We start from the raw sequence: 18,982 nt of genomic DNA on the forward strand, positions 1-18,982 counted from the left end.
TATGATACGCTTTGGCAAATTATGTTCTTTTTATAGCCAATTCGAATTAAACCGACTTTATTGCCAACATGGCAACTATGTGTATAAATATTAAATCACAATAAAATATCAAACATTTGCGTGTTGTGTCATAATAAAAGGTTTAAGCATAATAAAACAAAATCGATTCAAAAATTGCTACAAAAGGAACATAATTTGCTAAAACGGGTTATATTTGCAAATTTTAAAAGGCTTGGTCATAAATAACAAAAATCGAAAAGGTTTGATCATAAATAACAAAAATCGCAAAGGTTTGGTATTTTTTTTGGAGTTTGACGTTTATAAAATTGTTGCTTAGTACGTTTGAATTTTCGAAAGTGACGCACTATAGAAAAGGGATGTAAGGGGACGAAATTAGGAGACCAAAATAATTTCATTGTCCCCAAAAAATAGAATTCAATAAAAATGGGGAGTTATGAAAAAATTATCCCCAATTCTTCTATTGCAATATTATAGGGGACGAAATTGACTATTTACTTTGGAATGAAAACCTAAATAGAATAGGGGACCAAATTGTTAAACTATCCAATTAGCTAAGAAAAAGCGGCAATTTTAGAAAAAAAGAAAAAATTAACGGTATTTTGTTTGGTGCAAACTAGTAAAACACCGTGCTTTTTTTAGTGAATACGAGTGATTCTCTAGGGCATACTCTCATTGTGGGACACAATTTTTAATTTTTTTATCAAATTCATGTTATGTTTGGTTTTACAATTTTATTAAACATGTTTTTATATTTTTTTAGAACTCAATCTCAATGCTCTTTTATAGAAGGAAAAATTGGAGTAAACAATTGATTTGGATAATCAGTTTTATCTAAAGAGCACGATTGTATTTGGAAACCACTTCTTATGCGAAAAAAACATTGTGGGTCATCATCTTTATAAGTTTATTTTTGTCCTAATTGATTTTTTCTATCCTTTTCTTTTTGGGTTTTGGTTCTTCAATCATAATTGATCATGCTTGAAATAAGTATAATTGTTTTGTTTATGTCATGTGTTATATTATATGTTTAGGCATTGTGTTTTGTGTTGATTGCATATGAAACTAAATTTGGGCTTGTTGATTTGATTGAGTAAATTGGTAAGTTAATAAAAAAAGTTACTTGTTTATAATGCCTATTAATTTTTTATTTAAATAGAAGGGTTAATGTAAAAAAAAATCACGAACTTTACACGTTTTTTCATTTTAATCAGGCAGTTTAATTTTTCTCATTTTCATGCACGAACTACCACTTTTTTCTCAAATTCATGCACGGTGCTGAGGTGACACTCATTCATTGGTGTAAAATGACCTCCACCCACTACAAGAAAACAGGGCTTTAGCGACCGTCGCTAAAGCCCTAAATTCCGTCGCAAAACCACCTTTGCGACGGATTTGCGACGGACCGCATCCGTCGCAACATAATTGGTCGCAAAAACAATTTGCGACCAAAAACGTGTCCGTGGCTAATTTTGCGACGGATATTTCCGTCGCAAGATCCACAAACTCCGTCGCAAATGTGTCTCCAAATCATATCGTTTGGAGACAAATTTGCGACAAAATTTTTGGATTTTGCGACGGATATATCCGTCGCAAATGCCTCAGCCTTGGAGACAAAAGCTGAGGTATTTGCGACGGATATCAGCGACGGACCACGTCCGTCGCCAATTCATCAGCTTTTGTCTCCAAAAGCTGATGAATTGGCGACGAGCATGTCCGTCGCAAATACCGAAGTCCGTCGCAAAATTCATTGTTTTTCGGCATTTTTCTGCCGTTTTACGCTATTTTTTTGCTGTTTTCCCATGTCGTTTTAAATACAGTAAAACAATTCAATTATGAATTACAATCAATTAAAACTGACAAATATATATATATATATATATATATATATATATATATATATATATATATATATATATATAAGAGTATACATATAAACGTCAGAATATAAAAAAAAACCGTATTATATGTTTGTAATAAAATAAACTAACACGACACTACAAAGCTGGTGTGTCGTCATCGTCTGGTGGGGTAGGTGGGCGTTGTGGCCGATATTCTGCCGGAAGGTTAGGAATCATCCTGGCAATCTCCTCGCGTATCATCTGGGCCATGTTCGCAGCCTGCTGTTCCCGAGCCAGTCGCAGACCCTCTTGAATGCCGGCCTGCACACGGCGCTCGACCTCCTCGTCTGCCTGCTGCGACGTCCTAGAAGAGCTGCCTCGCTGCACCCTGGTGCTTGGCCCGGCGTACCTGCTGCTCGCAGAACCCAAGCCGTACACGCGTTTCTTCTTGTTGATGCCCTCGATGTCTTGAAACACCTGGATCTCGTCCACTGCAGCTGGGCTCGAGGAGCTACCCTCTCCGGTCTGAGGCTGTGTCGCAGCAGCAAGCCTCTCAGTGATGGCGTCCTACAAAACAATAAAAAGAATATCAGTTTAGTTTTAAAGCAACCAAAAATGCATAACATATTACAAAGTAAACCTAATTTCTAACGAAATTTCGACAGCATTTCCTCTGTAATATGAGCATCACCCATTTTTCAGGGAAGTCCTGCAAGCAAATTCCAGTATATAATCCAATAATAAACATGTTTAACAGCTAACCAACAAGCATTTTAAATCTAATATATCATTTCCGAATTATTAAATTCAACTTAGAGAATTACAAGTTTAATAAAAACTTACAGTCATATCCTGAGCCCGTTTGTCGACCGGCTTCTTGTCAGCCTTCATGGAGTGAAGGCGAGTGTACAACTCCGTCGCACTCGGTTTCCGGCCAAGCTCCCTTTCCTAAAATAAAAAATACAATTCAATTAGTATCAAAATAAAATAAATACGTTATTTAAGTATTTTAATTACTGAATTTTAAAACAAACCATCACATCCATATGCTTCATGTCACGACCCAAATTTATGAGTCGCGACCGGCGCTAGGGAATGGGAGTGGTAGCTCCGAAACCCGTAGCAAGCCTAAAATCCTGTGTAAATTTTTCGCAAATCAAATCATTTTTCATATATCAAAATACATGTGACCCCATTTTACAAAAATATCAGAGTTAAAATGCGCTAGACAAATACATAGAAAAAAACATCTAGACTACTGCGGACCGCTAGAATGAAAACCTTCTTTCACTTCTTGTGCAAATGACTTCCGAGAATTAAAACTTCGGAAGCTTGACTCTTCAAATCATATCATACTATCCCTGAAAAATGGGAGGAACAACGGGGTCAGTATAAAACTGAGTGAGTTCACCAAAATTACACGCAATATCACATAAAGGGTTAAAATCCATTGAAAATCCATTCTATATATCAAAAATAATCTTTTGACATCATATTGCGTATCTTCTTTACTTTCCTTCATAATTCTTTGTTTATTTCATAAACTTATAGTTTATAAGTATTTGTCGTCCTTGATTTCTTATTATGATATTAATATTTTTCTTTCTCGTTTTGTTGCATTAGTTTTCGACCGAATCTTAAATCTAAGTTTATATTATCATGATTCTAAGTCAAACTAAATCATTGGCAAGTCTCTTGTGACTTGATCCTTATGGTTGGGTCCCGAGATAGTTCAACCGAGTTACCCATAACCATATGGTACAGTCCCGAGATAATTCAACCGAGTTACTTGTACCATTTCTCAATCCCAAACGATCGATAGGAGTCCCGAGATAATTCAGCCGAGTTACTCCTTAGACACGGGTCCCGAGATAGTTCAACCGAGTTACCTTCATGTCTGCATTCGGACTCTGCACCCTGCAGGTCTTTTGAACTTAACTGTCGATTCATATAATTCCTATTGTCGTTTAATAGGAATGTTTGTTCACATTGTGTCTCGATCTTGTTTCGTATTAATTCTCGATGTATCGCACTTACTTTTATTTCGTATAAGTTCCGAAGACTATCATCGAGAATGGATGAAATACAGGTCCCGGGATAATTTTACCGAGTTCAACCTTGTATCTCAGTTCTTATTATTGGGTGTACCATAGTACAATTCTCATTTTACGTTTACTAGTTGATTTTGTATTTTTCGTTATGTTATATTGATCCTTTATGGACCATGGCATGCACATTACATCTACAAGCATACATCTATAACACACGCACGTATGGGTATTTATATTGTTTGATAGTACATATCGGAATGTACTATATTTCCTTATTCATATTTGATTCGATTCATGTCATTTTACTTTACCCATCCCCGGTGCCTTAACATTTAGGTTATTATCAAAATAACACATTACGATAAAACATCATTTTCAAAGCATACATACGTATACATTTTAAAAACAAAAATTTCAAATATATAAATATTCATATAGCCTTTCGTATGAAAATACGCGGCTTTATGAATATTGACGAGTAATTTAAAGTGTACTCACCACTTGCTATCCAAATTCTTCAAATAAGCATGACGATATTTTGATCCGTTTGCCTCGAGCCTTATCGATAGTCGCTTCGTTGAGTCTATGCAAATATAATAATAGCAAGAATTAATAAAATTCTAGCTATTATTAACTTATCCAAAATTATGTTTCTAGCCAACTTCGGCTATTGAAAATGCTTACTTAAAATAGCCCGTATTCTAAATAAATTGCACATATCTATAGTCTACAACACCGTCTACGACTTTCATTAAGACTCAAACTTCCTTCGACATCTCTAAAGTCTCCAAAATCTTACTCAAAAATAGCTTCTTAATCTTCCCTTTTTAATTAATGTTTTTCGACCAATTTTGAGCTATTAAAACTGTTACTTAGAATTATCCAAACTCTAAATAAAAATGACATTCCTAAAGTTTGGAATGTCGTCTACAACTTCCGTTTAGACCTTGGTTTTAAATTAGCCTTCGGAAGTGTCGGAAACTAGTTTGGAAGTTGCTACCCCGGACTAGTCTTATGGATTGCAGAATTTAGTCTTATGGGCTGCTGTGTTTGCAGCCCATTCTGCTGCTGTTCTGCCACTATTATGGCAGCAGCTATTCCGCACTTTCATTCTCAATATTATAACGAACAAAACGACACCAAAATCAACTCATTCCGACATTCCGTTAGCTCACAATCTTATTTCAAAGTTTGCTCCTTAAACATGTTTTAACTCATTTCTTTAACTCATAATTTCCACTTAACTTTAAATGCGTCTACCTCATTTTTAATCCGACTTTTCCGAAGTCGATATCCTTTTTAACTTCGATAATTATCATTTCACACTCCTGATTACACAATTTATTTTATTTGTCTTTTCCCTTAAAATTTAATATTTTTCAAAGTGACTAACTAGTCAACTTTGAACCAATAAACGACATACTTAAAAACGTCCAAACATCAAACAAATTATGTATTCCTATAGTCAAACACCCCGACTACAACTTCCGTTAAGGACCAAATGAATTTAGACGGACGTATGAGCGGCTGGGGGCTGCTGAAACAGCCCCCCTGGGCTGCCCTGTTCTGGGCAGAATCTGCCCAGAAACAGGGCAGTGTCTGCTCTGGTGAGCAGGGCTGTTCTGCTCACCGGAGCAGACTGGTTCTGCTCGCCGGAGCAGAACCGTCTCCGCCATGATGTACTCCGACATGCACACGACCAATCCGACTAGTTTCCTGCCGTGAAAACCGACTCTAAGCCGACCAAAACGCTGCACAAAGTCAGCTTCTTAAGAAGGTTCAAAACAGTTTTTATACTTAACTTAATCTCAACCAAACTCAATCAAACTCCCACAAAACACATCAAAACCTCCATAAACTATTAAACTCCAGAAATTACCTTGAGCTTGATAATTTAACCTCTTGGCCAAACCAATTTCTTCAAGAATTCATCATCAAAACTCCAAAATTTGCTCCAAAAACCATAACTTTCCACCTTACAAACATCAAACACTTAACATCAACCTAAGCTCAAAAAAACTTAATTATTCTTATCAAGATACCTTCAAATATGATCATAGAACTTAAAAATTATTAGCTTACCTTGGTTCCTCATTGTCTTATGATCATTTGGCCTCTAACATCATCAAATTCCATGAAACAAATGATGAACTAAGTGATGGTGATGGTGATCGGTATTCATGGAGCAAAAATGAGAAGTTTTAGGTTTTCAATTGCTTTTTAAAATCTCAATTTAATCTTGGCTAGAGAAATGAAGAGGTGGGAGTAATAGGTGTCTTCATTTCATAGACCTTGTGGGAGAAAAATCCATATAAGTGCTAGAATTTGGCACCTCTTAATACTCAATACCTCAACTTCTAATTTTTTTTAATTATATTCCAATTTGATTTTATAATTAATCGGAACATTGACGATTTTTGTTATCGATAAGTAATGGACTTTCCCTCGTTATTTATTTATCCGCGTCCATTTATTTATCTATGGCATTTTTCCTTTTTCCGATAAATAAAACTTCGTTTGATTATAATATTTTTGTCCAATATTTATAATCTTTATTCTTAACTCTTTGACTTCATTTTACGAATTTTATAATAAAATTTATTATCTCGGGACTTTCCAATTAACTTATTTCCTTTTTCTTTAGTCCTGATTAAATCCAATTTATCGCATAATCATTTTCAATTAAAATTATTATTTTACGATAATTCCAATAGACCCACTTCGGTCTAAGTCCTTATTATCCAATCTTAATCCGATATTCTCGTTCTTAATCTTTACGATTATGCCTCGTGGAACTTCACGTAATACCTCAAAAATTTAGGTTATTACACTTCAGAGCAGAGCGAGATCCACCAGTATGGCGGACAGGTCCAGAACCGGCGCCCGCTGGCTCGCTCATCCGATTTGCTCGGGCTGTTTCTGACCTTTTCTTCTCTTTCTCTGACTTCCAGAACGCGTTCCAAGCATCCCAGATCTCCTGGGTCACAAAAATATGCTTCTGTTGCGTCCTCCTCATTCTGTGGATGTTGTCTTTGTAGCGGTTGGCTGCATGGACCATGAAGACCTGTCTAATGACCTCCTCGCTGTACGCCGCACTATCCCACCAGAACTCTTTCTGCAAACAGTACAAACATGTTGCATTAGTTAGTTTTTTCAAAAAAAACATAATTTAAACGTTACGAAGCTGTAAATTGAATTACCTGGAACTCCTGGTAGTTCGTGCATGAAAAATGAGAAAATTTAAACTGCGTGATTAAAATGAGAAAACAAATAAAGTTCGTGAATTATTATGACATTAACCCTAAATAGAAATTGGTTTATGATTACTGTAACAAAATAGAATTCTAATTCTGCTGCACAATTTTTGCTGCAGAATTGGATTTCTAATTCTTGCAGAATTAGAAATCCAATTATGCAGGAGAATTGGAAATTCAATGCTGCAGCATAAACAGTTATATAATCTTTTTTATGCTACTGCAAAATTAAAAAAATCTATTTTATTTGGTTAAAAATTATGATTTAGAGAGCCGATAAATTAGATAATGATTTTGAATTTATGTATAGATGTTAATGATGATTGTCTTTATCTTTTTTTTTTTCAATTAATAATATTAATTGCTTTTTTATTTTGCTAATCAATATGATTTTGAAATAGTTCTAACTTGGGTTTAATTACATAGCATATGGCTCCAGAAAAATGTTGGATAGAGATTGATAACCGTAAAGATCCCATATATATTCAAGGAGTGGATGACTTTTTATCTTATGTATTTAATCATGCTTCTAATGAAAAAGTTATTCGATGTCCATGTATAAAGTGCATAAATGTCAACTATAGGGAGAATTCTAAAGTTAGGTATCACTTATTAAAATATGGAATTGTTAAAACTTATACTCGGTAGTATTTACATGGCGAGTCCTCAAATGAAGCCACAGATATCAATGATGAACCAAATCTAAACAATGATTCTTTCTTTGATAATGAGATGATTAGATTGGTAGAAGATATTCATGTTCCTTCTAGCCTCAAAAATGATGGAGAACATGGTTACAATTCTTCAATTTCTAATAGAGTAGCTAAGGAAGAAGAGCTTAAAGGATATGCTACCAATTTTCACAATTTGCAAAGGGAAGGGAAAAAGTTGCATTCAGAATGCGAGCTATCGATATTGGTTGTTATAGTTAAGTTGCTTCATTTGAAGAGCTTGCATAGATGGACTAACAAATCTTTTGATGAGTTAGTTAAGTTACTGAGGGAGATTATTCCTAATGAAAACATATTATACTAGAGTCATACAGTACTGCTCTAGGCCTTAATTATGAGAAGTATGATGTTTTCTTGAATCATCGTACCTTATATTGGAGATCATTTTCTAATGAAACTTCTTGTGGAGTATGTGGATTATCAAGATGGAAGTATTCTCAAGGGGGAGATAGCAGTAAACGAATCCCGCATAAAGTGCTTAGATATTTTCCTTTAAAGCCTAGACTGCAAGATAATTTATGTCTAGTCAGATTTCCTCAAATATGTCTTTGCATAAAAATAAACGGTATGATGATGGTGACAAGGAGATAATGCGACATCCATTAGATAGTCTTGCTTGAAAAAAATTTGATGAGTTACACAGCTCATTGGCAAGTGATGCTCGCAATGTAAGATTAGGTTGAGCCAACGACGGTTTTCAGCCTTTTGGGAATTTGAACTCTCCACATAGCATTTGGCCTGTTATCATAATACCCTATAATTTACCTCCTTGCATGTGTTTGAAGAAATCTAATATGATCATGTCAATGATATATCATGCCCGGACCACATAGTACAGGAATGGGAATAAATATTTTTCTACAACCTTTAATATCGAAGCTTAAAGAATTATAGGAGGTTAATGATGCACATAGCAAGAAAAATTTCAAATTACATGTAACAATCATGTGGACCATCAATGATTTTTCAGCATATGCAGACTTATCAGGGTGGTCAACTAAGCGAAGCCTTTCCTTGTTGTCACAAACTTATTTGTGACAAACACTTACCTGGATCAATGAAGTTATGTTATATGGATCATAGGCGATTTTTTCCTCGTAACCGTAAATGGCGAAAAAATACTACATCATTTAATGGTGTAAGAGAAATGAGAAAAAATCCAAAGCCATTGACTGGTGATGAAGTGCTAAAGGAGTTTAATAATTTCACTCAACTTCTGTTTAATAGAGGTATTAAAAGGAAGTATGATGCGTCTAATAACTTTGAACACTGGAGAAAGAAGAGTATTATTTTAGTTACCTTACTGTAAGACTCTTTTTATACGACATAAGCTTGATGTGATGCATATTGAAAAGAATATGTGCGATAGTGTGTTGGGGACTGTGATGAACATAACTGAATAGTCGTTATAATCTGTTAGTTTGGGCATTAGACCTGAACTTTATCCAATTGATAAAGGAGACAAGGTTTGCATTCCAATGGCTCGTTATACATTATCTAATAATGAAAAAGATGATGTGTGTAAGATGTTGGCTAGTTTGAAGACTCCGGATGGTTTTCTCTCGAAAATTTCCCGACGTGTAAATTTGAAAGAACACAAAATATCAGAGATGAAGAGTCATGATTACCATGTTTTCATACAAAGACTTCTTCCTCTTGCTATTCGTAGTGTTTTGCCAAAATATGTTTGCGAACCTTTAATTGAATTAGGTGCCTTCTTTAGAGATTTATGTTGTAGGAATTTAGATGTTTCTAGATTGGATCGTCTCCAGAAATAAATAAATTTAACTTTATGCAAGTTAGAGATGACTTTCCAACCATCATTGTTTGATATTATGGTGCATTTTCTCATAAACTTACCCGAGGAAGCTAAACTTGCTAGTCCTGTTTAGTATAGACGGACGTATCTAATTGAGAGATGTTTATTCAAATTAAAATTATTGATTCACAATATGGCCAAGCCAGAGGGTTCAATTGCTGAAGGTTACATAGCAGATGAGTGTTTAACATTTTGTTCAAGATATTTGGTTGGAGTTGATATCAAATTTAACCAGCCACCAAGAAATGATGATGGATGTACTGAGAATGCCACTACTTACGGGCTAAAGATATATAAAATAATTGGACGTCCAATAGGAAAAAGCGAGCACTTATGGCTTGAAGATGATTGGAGGAAAAAGGTGTAACTTCATATTCTAAATAACTATGAACTTACAAATGTCAAATGACAAAAAGGACAAGTTAATTGTCTTCATACCTCCTGAGAAATATTTTTCTCCAATTGGTAAGCATGAAAGAAAATTAGCTTTATGGTTGGTTATTGTGCTAGATCTGTTGGACCACTAATTGAGTCCTAGAGAAACATCGAAAGGACTAAGCGCTATTATTATTTAAAATGGTAAAAGTAAAATATTTTAAACTTTCCAATTATTTTATTTTTCTTTTATTTATCATTCTTAATGTTTATTGTTTATAGTTGCAGTATTAATTGATATCAAAAGAATTCATTTAATCGTTCTAGACAACAGATTATAATATTTACTGGTCCAACTTCTTTTGTTTAAGTTGAATATGATATAGTAAATATAAAAAAATTAATACAATTATTAAAAGAATTTTTTTTTATCCTTATATATAAATTATTTTATTATTATTGTAATAAAAATTATACATGGATGAAGAAATTGGTGTACCACCTATTTCTGAAGTTTTGAATGACATTTGTGAATGCAAATGGTGCGCAAGATTTTCATGATCCGGAATCATTAAGGATATATATATATGATGTTTTTCATTACAACTTGTTTCATTTTTATGATTGATATCAATTATATACTATTTAATAATTAATGTTAATTTTATTTTTGCAGAAGAAAAGCAAAATATTTAAAAGACAAAACCCATGCGGAAGCCCCTGTACTTTATCTGTTTTGTTCGATAGGTCCTTGTGCCAAAGTTTTTCGCTCCGGGCTCCCTGTACTTGTCATTTTTGCCATATGGATGCCCTTTTGTGGATGGAATTTGGCAAGTGCATCTCACTTGCCGTTAACTATTAAAACTGCCGTTAACTCTTAAATTAAAAATTATATAATGCCACATCAAATTGCCACATAACCATTCCCTTTAAATAAAATAAGAAAATTTGAGGGGGTAAATTGATATTTTGCCATCTTCTCCGATTCTAATCTCCAATTCTTCACAAAATTTCCCACCTGCATCCTTGGCTGGAAAATTTGAGGTAGCAAATTGCCACATCATTTTTCCTTTTAATATCTCTTCCTCTAATTTTTGGAACCCTAATTTGTTCAATAACCTTTTTATTTTCTCTTACCTCCGCCGCCGCCTGTCCATTCTTACCGATCCATCATCGCCTGCCGGTTAAACAAGCATCATCATCGGCAGTTTTCAACTCCCGCAGAAGCGACGAACGGCGAATAAGCAACATCGACGAATAATGGAACAAGCAGCAGAAACGATTCATCGTGAAAAAGAGAGGAAGAAGGCGGAAGTAGTAGGATCTTAAGAAGGCACAACGGCTTGCGTCGGCTATTTATTTTGATGAACTGATAATTGTTTGGTTTTTGTACTGTTTGATTTGTTTAAATTTAGTTTGTTTAGAAAACATTATGCCAAATGGAAACAATAGTGGTCTTGTTTGAATTTCTTTAATTTTTCTGCTGTTGGTTTTGTTTAATTAGTTTGTGCTTGGAACAAATAGGGAATGAAGAAGAAGGCCGGAGTTGGTGGCCTCTAATGGTAGAGGCAGTGACTTATGTTCATAGATGAGGATTAGCTTAATTATACTTTAACTATGTTTAGTTAGATTAAGTAGGAAAAAAGGCAAGACTGATCCTTCATTCAATTTTTGTCTTTGTTATGGCCCGCCATTTACCATATGATTAGGATCCATATACTGACATGGCTACAAAAATAGTCTGATTACTTATTTGTACTCTCTTTAACGGTAAGTGAGATACACTTGCCAAATTCCGTCCACAAAAGGGCCTCAATATGGCAAAAATGACAAGTATAGGGACTCTAGCGCGACAAACTTTCGCACAAGGACCTCTCGAACAAAAGAGGTAAAGTACAGGGGTTTCTTCATGGGTTTTGCCTATTTAAAACCAATCAAGAAATGATGATGAACCAGTTCCTAATTCAGATGATGTCTTAGAGGAGGTGTGCGGAACAAAATCGGATTATGTTCGTGGTAGAGGTGTGCGGGATTGAGGCATCGCGTAGCAGAAATGACTTGCTCGTATACAGTTGCGAGAATAACTCAATATATAATTCTTAAAAAGACTTGATAGCATGCATAATGGATTTCAATTTTCAAATAGTCTTGTTATTCCGTAAGTTACTAATAAATATGTCTATTATTTTCTTATATTTGAATTTTATTAGGTTATGTTTTTAATATTATTCATTTAATTTGTCTTTTGCAGGATAAAGTGTGATTGAATCAAAATATATAGTCAATTTGATTGAAGACAGCTTAAAAGTTAATTATATTTATTTTTATTGTTTATTGTTTTAGTAGAGCAACTTTTTCATTTGAATATTCTTTAGTTTTTTTTATATTGGACATAATTACTAATGACAATGAATTTTTGTTTTATACTTCAATGAAATGGTACAGTAATATTAAATATGTAAATTTTTTTATTTTTTAATATTGTTTTCTTGTTGTGTTTTAATTAAATTATTATAATATTATTTGCATGGACAAATTAGTATCATATAGAAAATTAAAATTATCATTATTTAATTGGGATGAAATTTGTCCCTATTTAATTAGGATGAAATTTGTCCCTAACGGATAGGATGAAAGTCGTCCCTATTAATTAGAGATGAAAGTCGTCCCTGTTAATTAGAGACGAAAATCATACTCTTAACTGAGGACGTATGTCGTTCTTATTAGTTAGGGATGAAAGTCGTCCTTATAAATCAAGGATAAAAGTTGTCCCTATTAAACGGGGAAGATATTGGTCCCCATTTAAAGGGATGATTTTCGTTCCTAAATCTAGGGATAATAATTGTCTTCAAAATAGAGATAACTTTACTTTTTTGGTCCTTAAAAGAATAGGGGACAGAAGTAATAGGGACAAATCATAAAAATCAATTTAATTGTCCTTTGACGAATAGACGATTTTTTTAAAAATAAGAGGATTATTTTTATAGTTCCTTCACATCTCTTTTTTGTAGTGACGGTTATAATTATATATTCTATAATAAATACAAAATTTATTTCTATTACTCTTGGTAGTTGGTTATTACATTTAAAAATTGACATCGATGGTAAGAAAATTAAAATTTGATTTGTCGAAAACAAGCTCAAGTTTTGTACCTTTTATATTGAAGAATAAAAATTATGCCACAAGATAATTACCCAAGCATTAGGAAGGTTATTTTTAATTATTTGCTACAATATAGAAGAATTTTATACTAAAATAATATGAATGGAAGTGGCAAGTAGCTTTTAAGCATTATAATGAAATAAATGAGATAAATGCATGTTTTCATGTTTAATAAAAGCAGGTTTGATTTTCATTCTCAATGAAAAAAAGGCACAGCTAGCAGTAGTTCTTTTTTAGATTATCATTTACCCTTCTTTTCAAAGAATTTGTATGTTGATTTGATGCACAATTAGGCCTATAAAATCTTTAAGGAAGGGATTGGATGCAAGAAATTTTTGTATTTCTTTTATAGAAAAAAAGACGAAATACCGGCAAATATGATCAGAAATTCGTGATATTTTTTTTTTGATGAATAAAAGTATATTAAAAGCCACAAGATGTGGCAAAAGACTATTTTTCAAAGCTTTCGCACAAGAATATATCAAAAACTGAAAATTCAATTTGAGGAAAAGGTAGATTTGTAGCTATTTTTTTTTATTGTAATTACATGTGATGCATGTTTCTTATGCATGCATGCTTAGATTTTGACAACAAATTAATAATATTTGTGTAGCATCTACCGTTTTTCTATATAATTTATTTTGCAGAAGTGAAAACTGCAAATATTCATCTATGTTTAAATTTATAATTACATGAAATTCAAATTAAGGGAGGGCTTATATATATATATATATATTGTTCGCCTGAAAATATTTCTGATTCGAATCTTTGAATTTAAAAGTGGGATCGGTTTGAAGTTTGATGCTTTAAAAACTTGTAAAAAGATATTCACAAGGCTTTCTTGGTTAAAAGACTTAACCAAATTATCTAACAGTATTAATCTGGGATTTAAAAAACTCAGGCGAGATTAACGTCAAAACTACTCTTAAATTAAAACAATCCGGAAATTGCGGGATAAAAAGCACTAAATTTGGTTTATGATTAATTGATTTATTATTTTAAAATTATAAAAGCTCTGAGCTATTTATAACTCTACAAGAATCAAGATTCCTAATCCAATTCTAACTAATATTCCTAAAAAAAAGTCCTAATGAGGTACAAACTCTTATTTTATATCAGAAAACTAATCTAAGATGCTTTTATTAAGCCTGATCTCCTAAATAAGTTCATGTGATGCTCTGACCCATATTATTTTGGGCCGGTGTAAACAATGCCCCCAACAAGCCTGAAATAGCAATTTTAGACTTGTTTTACTCAATTTATGAAGGCCTAATTCTTCTTAGAACCCGTTCGCCCACGGCCCATTTTTCTTGGCCCAAGGTGTGCGCATTAATAGTTTGTTCGGTACCCCCCTCAATGTCACATTAGCGCATGAGTTGTCACTCCACTAACCCATGATTTCAAGCATGGACTCTTCAAACTTTTAAGAAAAATAGCAAGTCGTTTTTTCATTACTTACTTCCTCTGCAATTTCCGAATCTTTTCTCTCTCTTCTCTGCAACCTTAAGCTCTCTACAACTTCGAACTTTGGTAAGCATTTGCCCATCATTTTTGTTTAGCTATCATCTCCTTTTACGAACTTGGCGAATTTTTCTTTGAAGCTACCATGGCTACTCCAATGATGCTGCTGACAACAAACTATGTGTCGGCCCCATTCTTACCTCGCCCAGTCAACCGTGCGAAATAGCAATCCCCTTCCATGATGAAGCCCCACCATGCTTCGCTTTGCCTCACCATTCCTATGTCTGGGTGAATATTACCTTCAGGAACTAGCCAATCGAACACCGCGGATATCAGAACTGGGTAAACAGACTCAAGCCCCACTTCACCGATTTATGGGCCGATGTTGGTATCTATGATATGATCAACTTGTGTAAGTCAAATCGGCCTATCGCCAAGCATTATATTATGGGATCATCACATTTTTGGTCATGTGCGGTAAATTGCTTCAACTTCAAGTTCGGCGCCATGATAATCATACTATTAGATTTAGCAGCAATTCTTAATATCGCGATTGTCGGCTAGTGTATCTCCTCTAATATAGATCACGATACCCCAGTATTCAACCTGATCAAGGCACAGAGGAGCTATGTCTGTTCATCAAACTGTTTATGGGCGAAGATTTTACCAAGCCTGATCAAAGAGAGCACATTGCCTTCCTTGCCTTTTTTGTGGCAAAATTGTCCTGTGCACCTTCTCCTTCAGGGTTACCCAGGACCTTTTCACCCTTGCTGCTGCACTTGCCGAAGGCTGACGATGCAACCTGGGAGAATTTATGCTCGCCCATCTGTACCGCGCTTTGACTCATAGCTTTTTGATGTTGGACCCCAGATCAAAGCTAAATTATGTGGATATTCCCTAATCTCAACTGGTACTGCCTTCCTCATATTCCAGATGTTATGGAGGTTTTCACCAATTCGGTCAGGTGTCCCGAATTTATTACCCAATTCTTACTTTGAAATATCCTCCTTCTTGGCTATTCCTCGGCTGGAATAGTGAGGACACAGAAGAAGCACTCGCCGATCCAAAGCTAAAACTCGGCGGTCAATATTGGGGCAGCTCTCTGAAATCTCGCAACTTGGTTGCAGGCCTAGAATATAATGGGATAGAAGCATACTGCCCTAACTATATCGCTCGTCAATTCGACTTTAATCAAGGAATTACCTATCCTTTGTTGATCTCCATCAATGATCGCAGGACCCATAGACCCTATCTTGAAAATTACCCAAACCTCCAATTCATTGCTCGCCTTAATAGAGCCTATCTACCCCCAATTTTTGATCTTTCTCGCCCCTCTGAGTCTCCTGGTTGTACTCTTGAGTATGAAAGATGGCGGACTTCAGTCATCGAGTCTTATTTTGACCTCTTCCCAAAATAAATTCTCGGTCTTCATGATTTTTCTTTACCTCCTTTGTCAAGAAACCCTACTCATGCCGATCTGTTTCTTTTGCAGGCCCCAAAACGTTCCAAATTTGAAGGCACACTTTTCCATCTTTTTTAAATAGCTAAGTTTGAGCGTTTCTATAAATTTGAAATATGATCCCCTTGATCTCCTTGGTATGAACCATAAAATGCAAAAACATAGGCGAGTAGCTCGGTCCAACTATAATAAACAAATGAAAAAGGTTTTGGAAGATATATATAAAGACACTTATTCTTACAAACGTTTCTTAACCCATATTCGCCATAGGTTCAAATACAAAAGTCCACCAGTACCTAAATGTAATATGTCTTAGGTTGTCCCCATTAAAACACCTAAGAGAAAACTTAAAAAATCAGACACAAACATAAATAATAAAGATGTGTTATACACTGGCATCACATGTCCTTCTGATGTCCAATCAATAAACGAACTAGTCCGAATCGGCTACAGTAGGATACCAGGTAAAACGTGGTTCCCTTTTCTAAGTTCTTTTTACATCGCCCTGTTTAACTTTTATTTTTGGGCGTACCAGTATGGAACAAAGGCGAAAACTTCGACACCGATGGGGAAGAGAAGCCTGAATCGAATCGGGCGAGGCAGAAACGGCCAACAAATAAAAAACCTTCCAAAAAGGAGTCAAACCCCAAAAAACCTCGAATGGAGGCGAGGGGATCACATATGATCGACCCTAACCCGGCCGAGGTGGAATCTGCCCCCATACCTTCACAGAGCGCTCATTCTTCTTCAAGGAGCGATACCCAGACTAGTGATGATCAAACCGGCGATGAAAGCAATCATGCTCAGAAATTCCTTTCTTCTCAGCCAACTTCTACCGTCTCGTAGATGCAGACATTTTTGCTGCTACCTCTTATGCTATCGCCACTTTGCTCAGACTTGCTCAATTTGCCGGCACGAATAGCAGCCAAAACAATCAGTTTACTGAGAACTGGGGCGAGCACTTGGACGTCATGACCCAGATGAAGAACAAAGGCATCAGTGTGTTTAAGTCGCCCGAATATGTCCAAATATTCAAGATGTCTGCGGACGCCTTAGCTGATGATTCATTTGATATCCTACGCGAAGAAGCTCGTTCTTCGGTGGCGAAACTTTTGGTATCGCTCCCCGTGTTTCAAAATATGTATGATGAATCCGTGTCTGCCCAAGCTGACCATGATAAGTTTCTTCGCCAATAGGCTGAGGCGAAAGAAAAGATTGAATCTCTGAAGGTGAACGTCAAATCGGCGGCCTTGAAACTCCAAGATCGTTGCAGTCGTGCTAAGGAGCTAAGTGCAAATGCCGAAGCGTCTGGGAACGGAGGAATGCAGTATTGACGATCTTGAAGCGTCTCTAGATAAGGACATGACTGATGGCCTTGCACTGAAGAAATGCCGAAGCATCCTCAAAGGCGATATTGCAAAGAGCCAACCAAAAGCTGAAGGGGCTCGCCAAGAATACAACCAAATCCGCAGCGAATTGGGCGGTTTTTTCTGTTATTTTTGATAACTTTGTAATATTTGTAAGTTCCGAACAATGTCTGGTTTATGCCAATTCTGCACGTTTTAGTACATTTATCGGCTTGGTAGCCGAATTTTAGCAGTTAATGAATTTTTGTTATATTTTCAAGTTGTGCCCATTGCTAGTTTCTTACAAGTCATATTTATCGGCCTTGTAGTCCGATATATTTAAGCATATCACTTGTAAACAACATATTAACTTTGAAGTATTCACAAATGGTTGAGAAAAACGGGTAACCCTTATAAAAACTCAACTTACAATTAAAACGGCCAAATTACACAGTGAATCTGCCCTGTAGGTTCGAAAATGAATCGGCCTTTACATAAATATGCAAATATATACCATATTCATAAAACTAAGGATTAATGTCATAGTAATTCACCAACTTTACACGTTTTCTCATTTTAATCACACAGTTTAAATTTTCTCATTTTCATGCACGAACTACTACTTTTTCTCAAATTCATGCACGGTGCTGAGGCGTCACAATTCCATGTGTAATTTGCTGAGGTGGAGGTCATTTGACACCAATGAATGAGTGTCACCTCAGCACCGTGCATGAATTTGAGAAAAAGTGGTAGTTCGTGCATGAATATGAGAAAATTTAAACTACGTGATTAAAATGAGAAAACGTGTAAAGTTCATGATTTTTTTTGACATTAACCCTAAAACCAATTGGTCATCAATGTCCGAAAATTCTTTCCTGAGCATAGTTATTCTTCGATAGCTTCAAAAAATCGTCGATCTACGTTTTCCCAACATCTAGGAACGTATTTCTTCAAAAACTGACCGTTGATCGCCCTGTCGTGCTCGTCTCCATCGATATTGGCAAAACCATATGCCCTATTGGCCAATGCTGTAGTCACAATCGAAGAAACTCTTAGATTTGAAAAGTTTGTTGTATGCTCGCTCTACCCTCTTTTTTTGGGTTTCCAGGTGATCAGATGCTGTTAACCTTTCTTCGTCCAAGTCAAGGGCCTCTATTACCATTTTGTCAAAGTAATCGCCCTTGGATAGTTTGTTTTGATGAAGATGGTGAGTTGACATGACCGACAATTTCATTTGCAGTATCGCGTCGTGCCCATATACCATCCTGAAAGCTGAAGTTCCCGTAACCGATTTTTAACTGGTTCTATTCGCCTAGACAACCTCTGATAGAAAAACGTGCCATTGTCTTGGATTATCTTCAATCATCTTCTGGACGATTAGCTTGATGGCCTTGTTAGTTGCCTCTGCCTTTCCGTTACCTTGCGCGTATTACAAAGTGGAGTGCAGTAGCTTGATCTTCATCT

General features: G+C 35.3%; 1 protein-coding gene and 1 long non-coding RNA gene across 3 annotated transcripts; both read right to left on the minus strand.

Moving 5' to 3' along the window:
- Positions 1-1,971: 1,971 nt before the first annotated feature.
- LOC130014716 (uncharacterized) lies at positions 1,972-2,875 on the minus strand. The gene is made up of 2 exons (XM_056103918.1): positions 2,703-2,875; positions 1,972-2,426 (listed from the first exon to the last, which is right to left on the minus strand). The coding sequence occupies exons 1-2, from the start codon at positions 2,748-2,750 to the stop codon at positions 2,016-2,018; spliced, it is 459 nt and encodes a 152-aa protein (XP_055959893.1). The 5' UTR covers positions 2,751-2,875; the 3' UTR covers positions 1,972-2,015.
- A 23-nt stretch (positions 2,876-2,898) lies between these two features.
- On the minus strand, positions 2,899-6,189 carry LOC126660084 (uncharacterized). 2 transcript variants are annotated; one of them, XR_008789649.1, is made up of 4 exons: positions 5,993-6,189; positions 5,790-5,885; positions 4,409-4,493; positions 2,899-3,220 (listed from the first exon to the last, which is right to left on the minus strand). It is a non-coding gene; the product is annotated as an uncharacterized LOC126660084 (long non-coding RNA). The 2 variants fall into 2 exon arrangements; XR_008789650.1 differs by lacking the exon at positions 4,409-4,493 and having other exon boundaries at positions 5,993-6,182.
- Between the last annotated feature and the right edge of the window lie 12,793 nt (positions 6,190-18,982).

Source organism: Mercurialis annua, linkage group LG8, assembly GCF_937616625.2.
Source record: "Mercurialis annua linkage group LG8, ddMerAnnu1.2, whole genome shotgun sequence".
Classification (NCBI taxonomy): domain Eukaryota; kingdom Viridiplantae; phylum Streptophyta; class Magnoliopsida; order Malpighiales; family Euphorbiaceae; genus Mercurialis; species Mercurialis annua.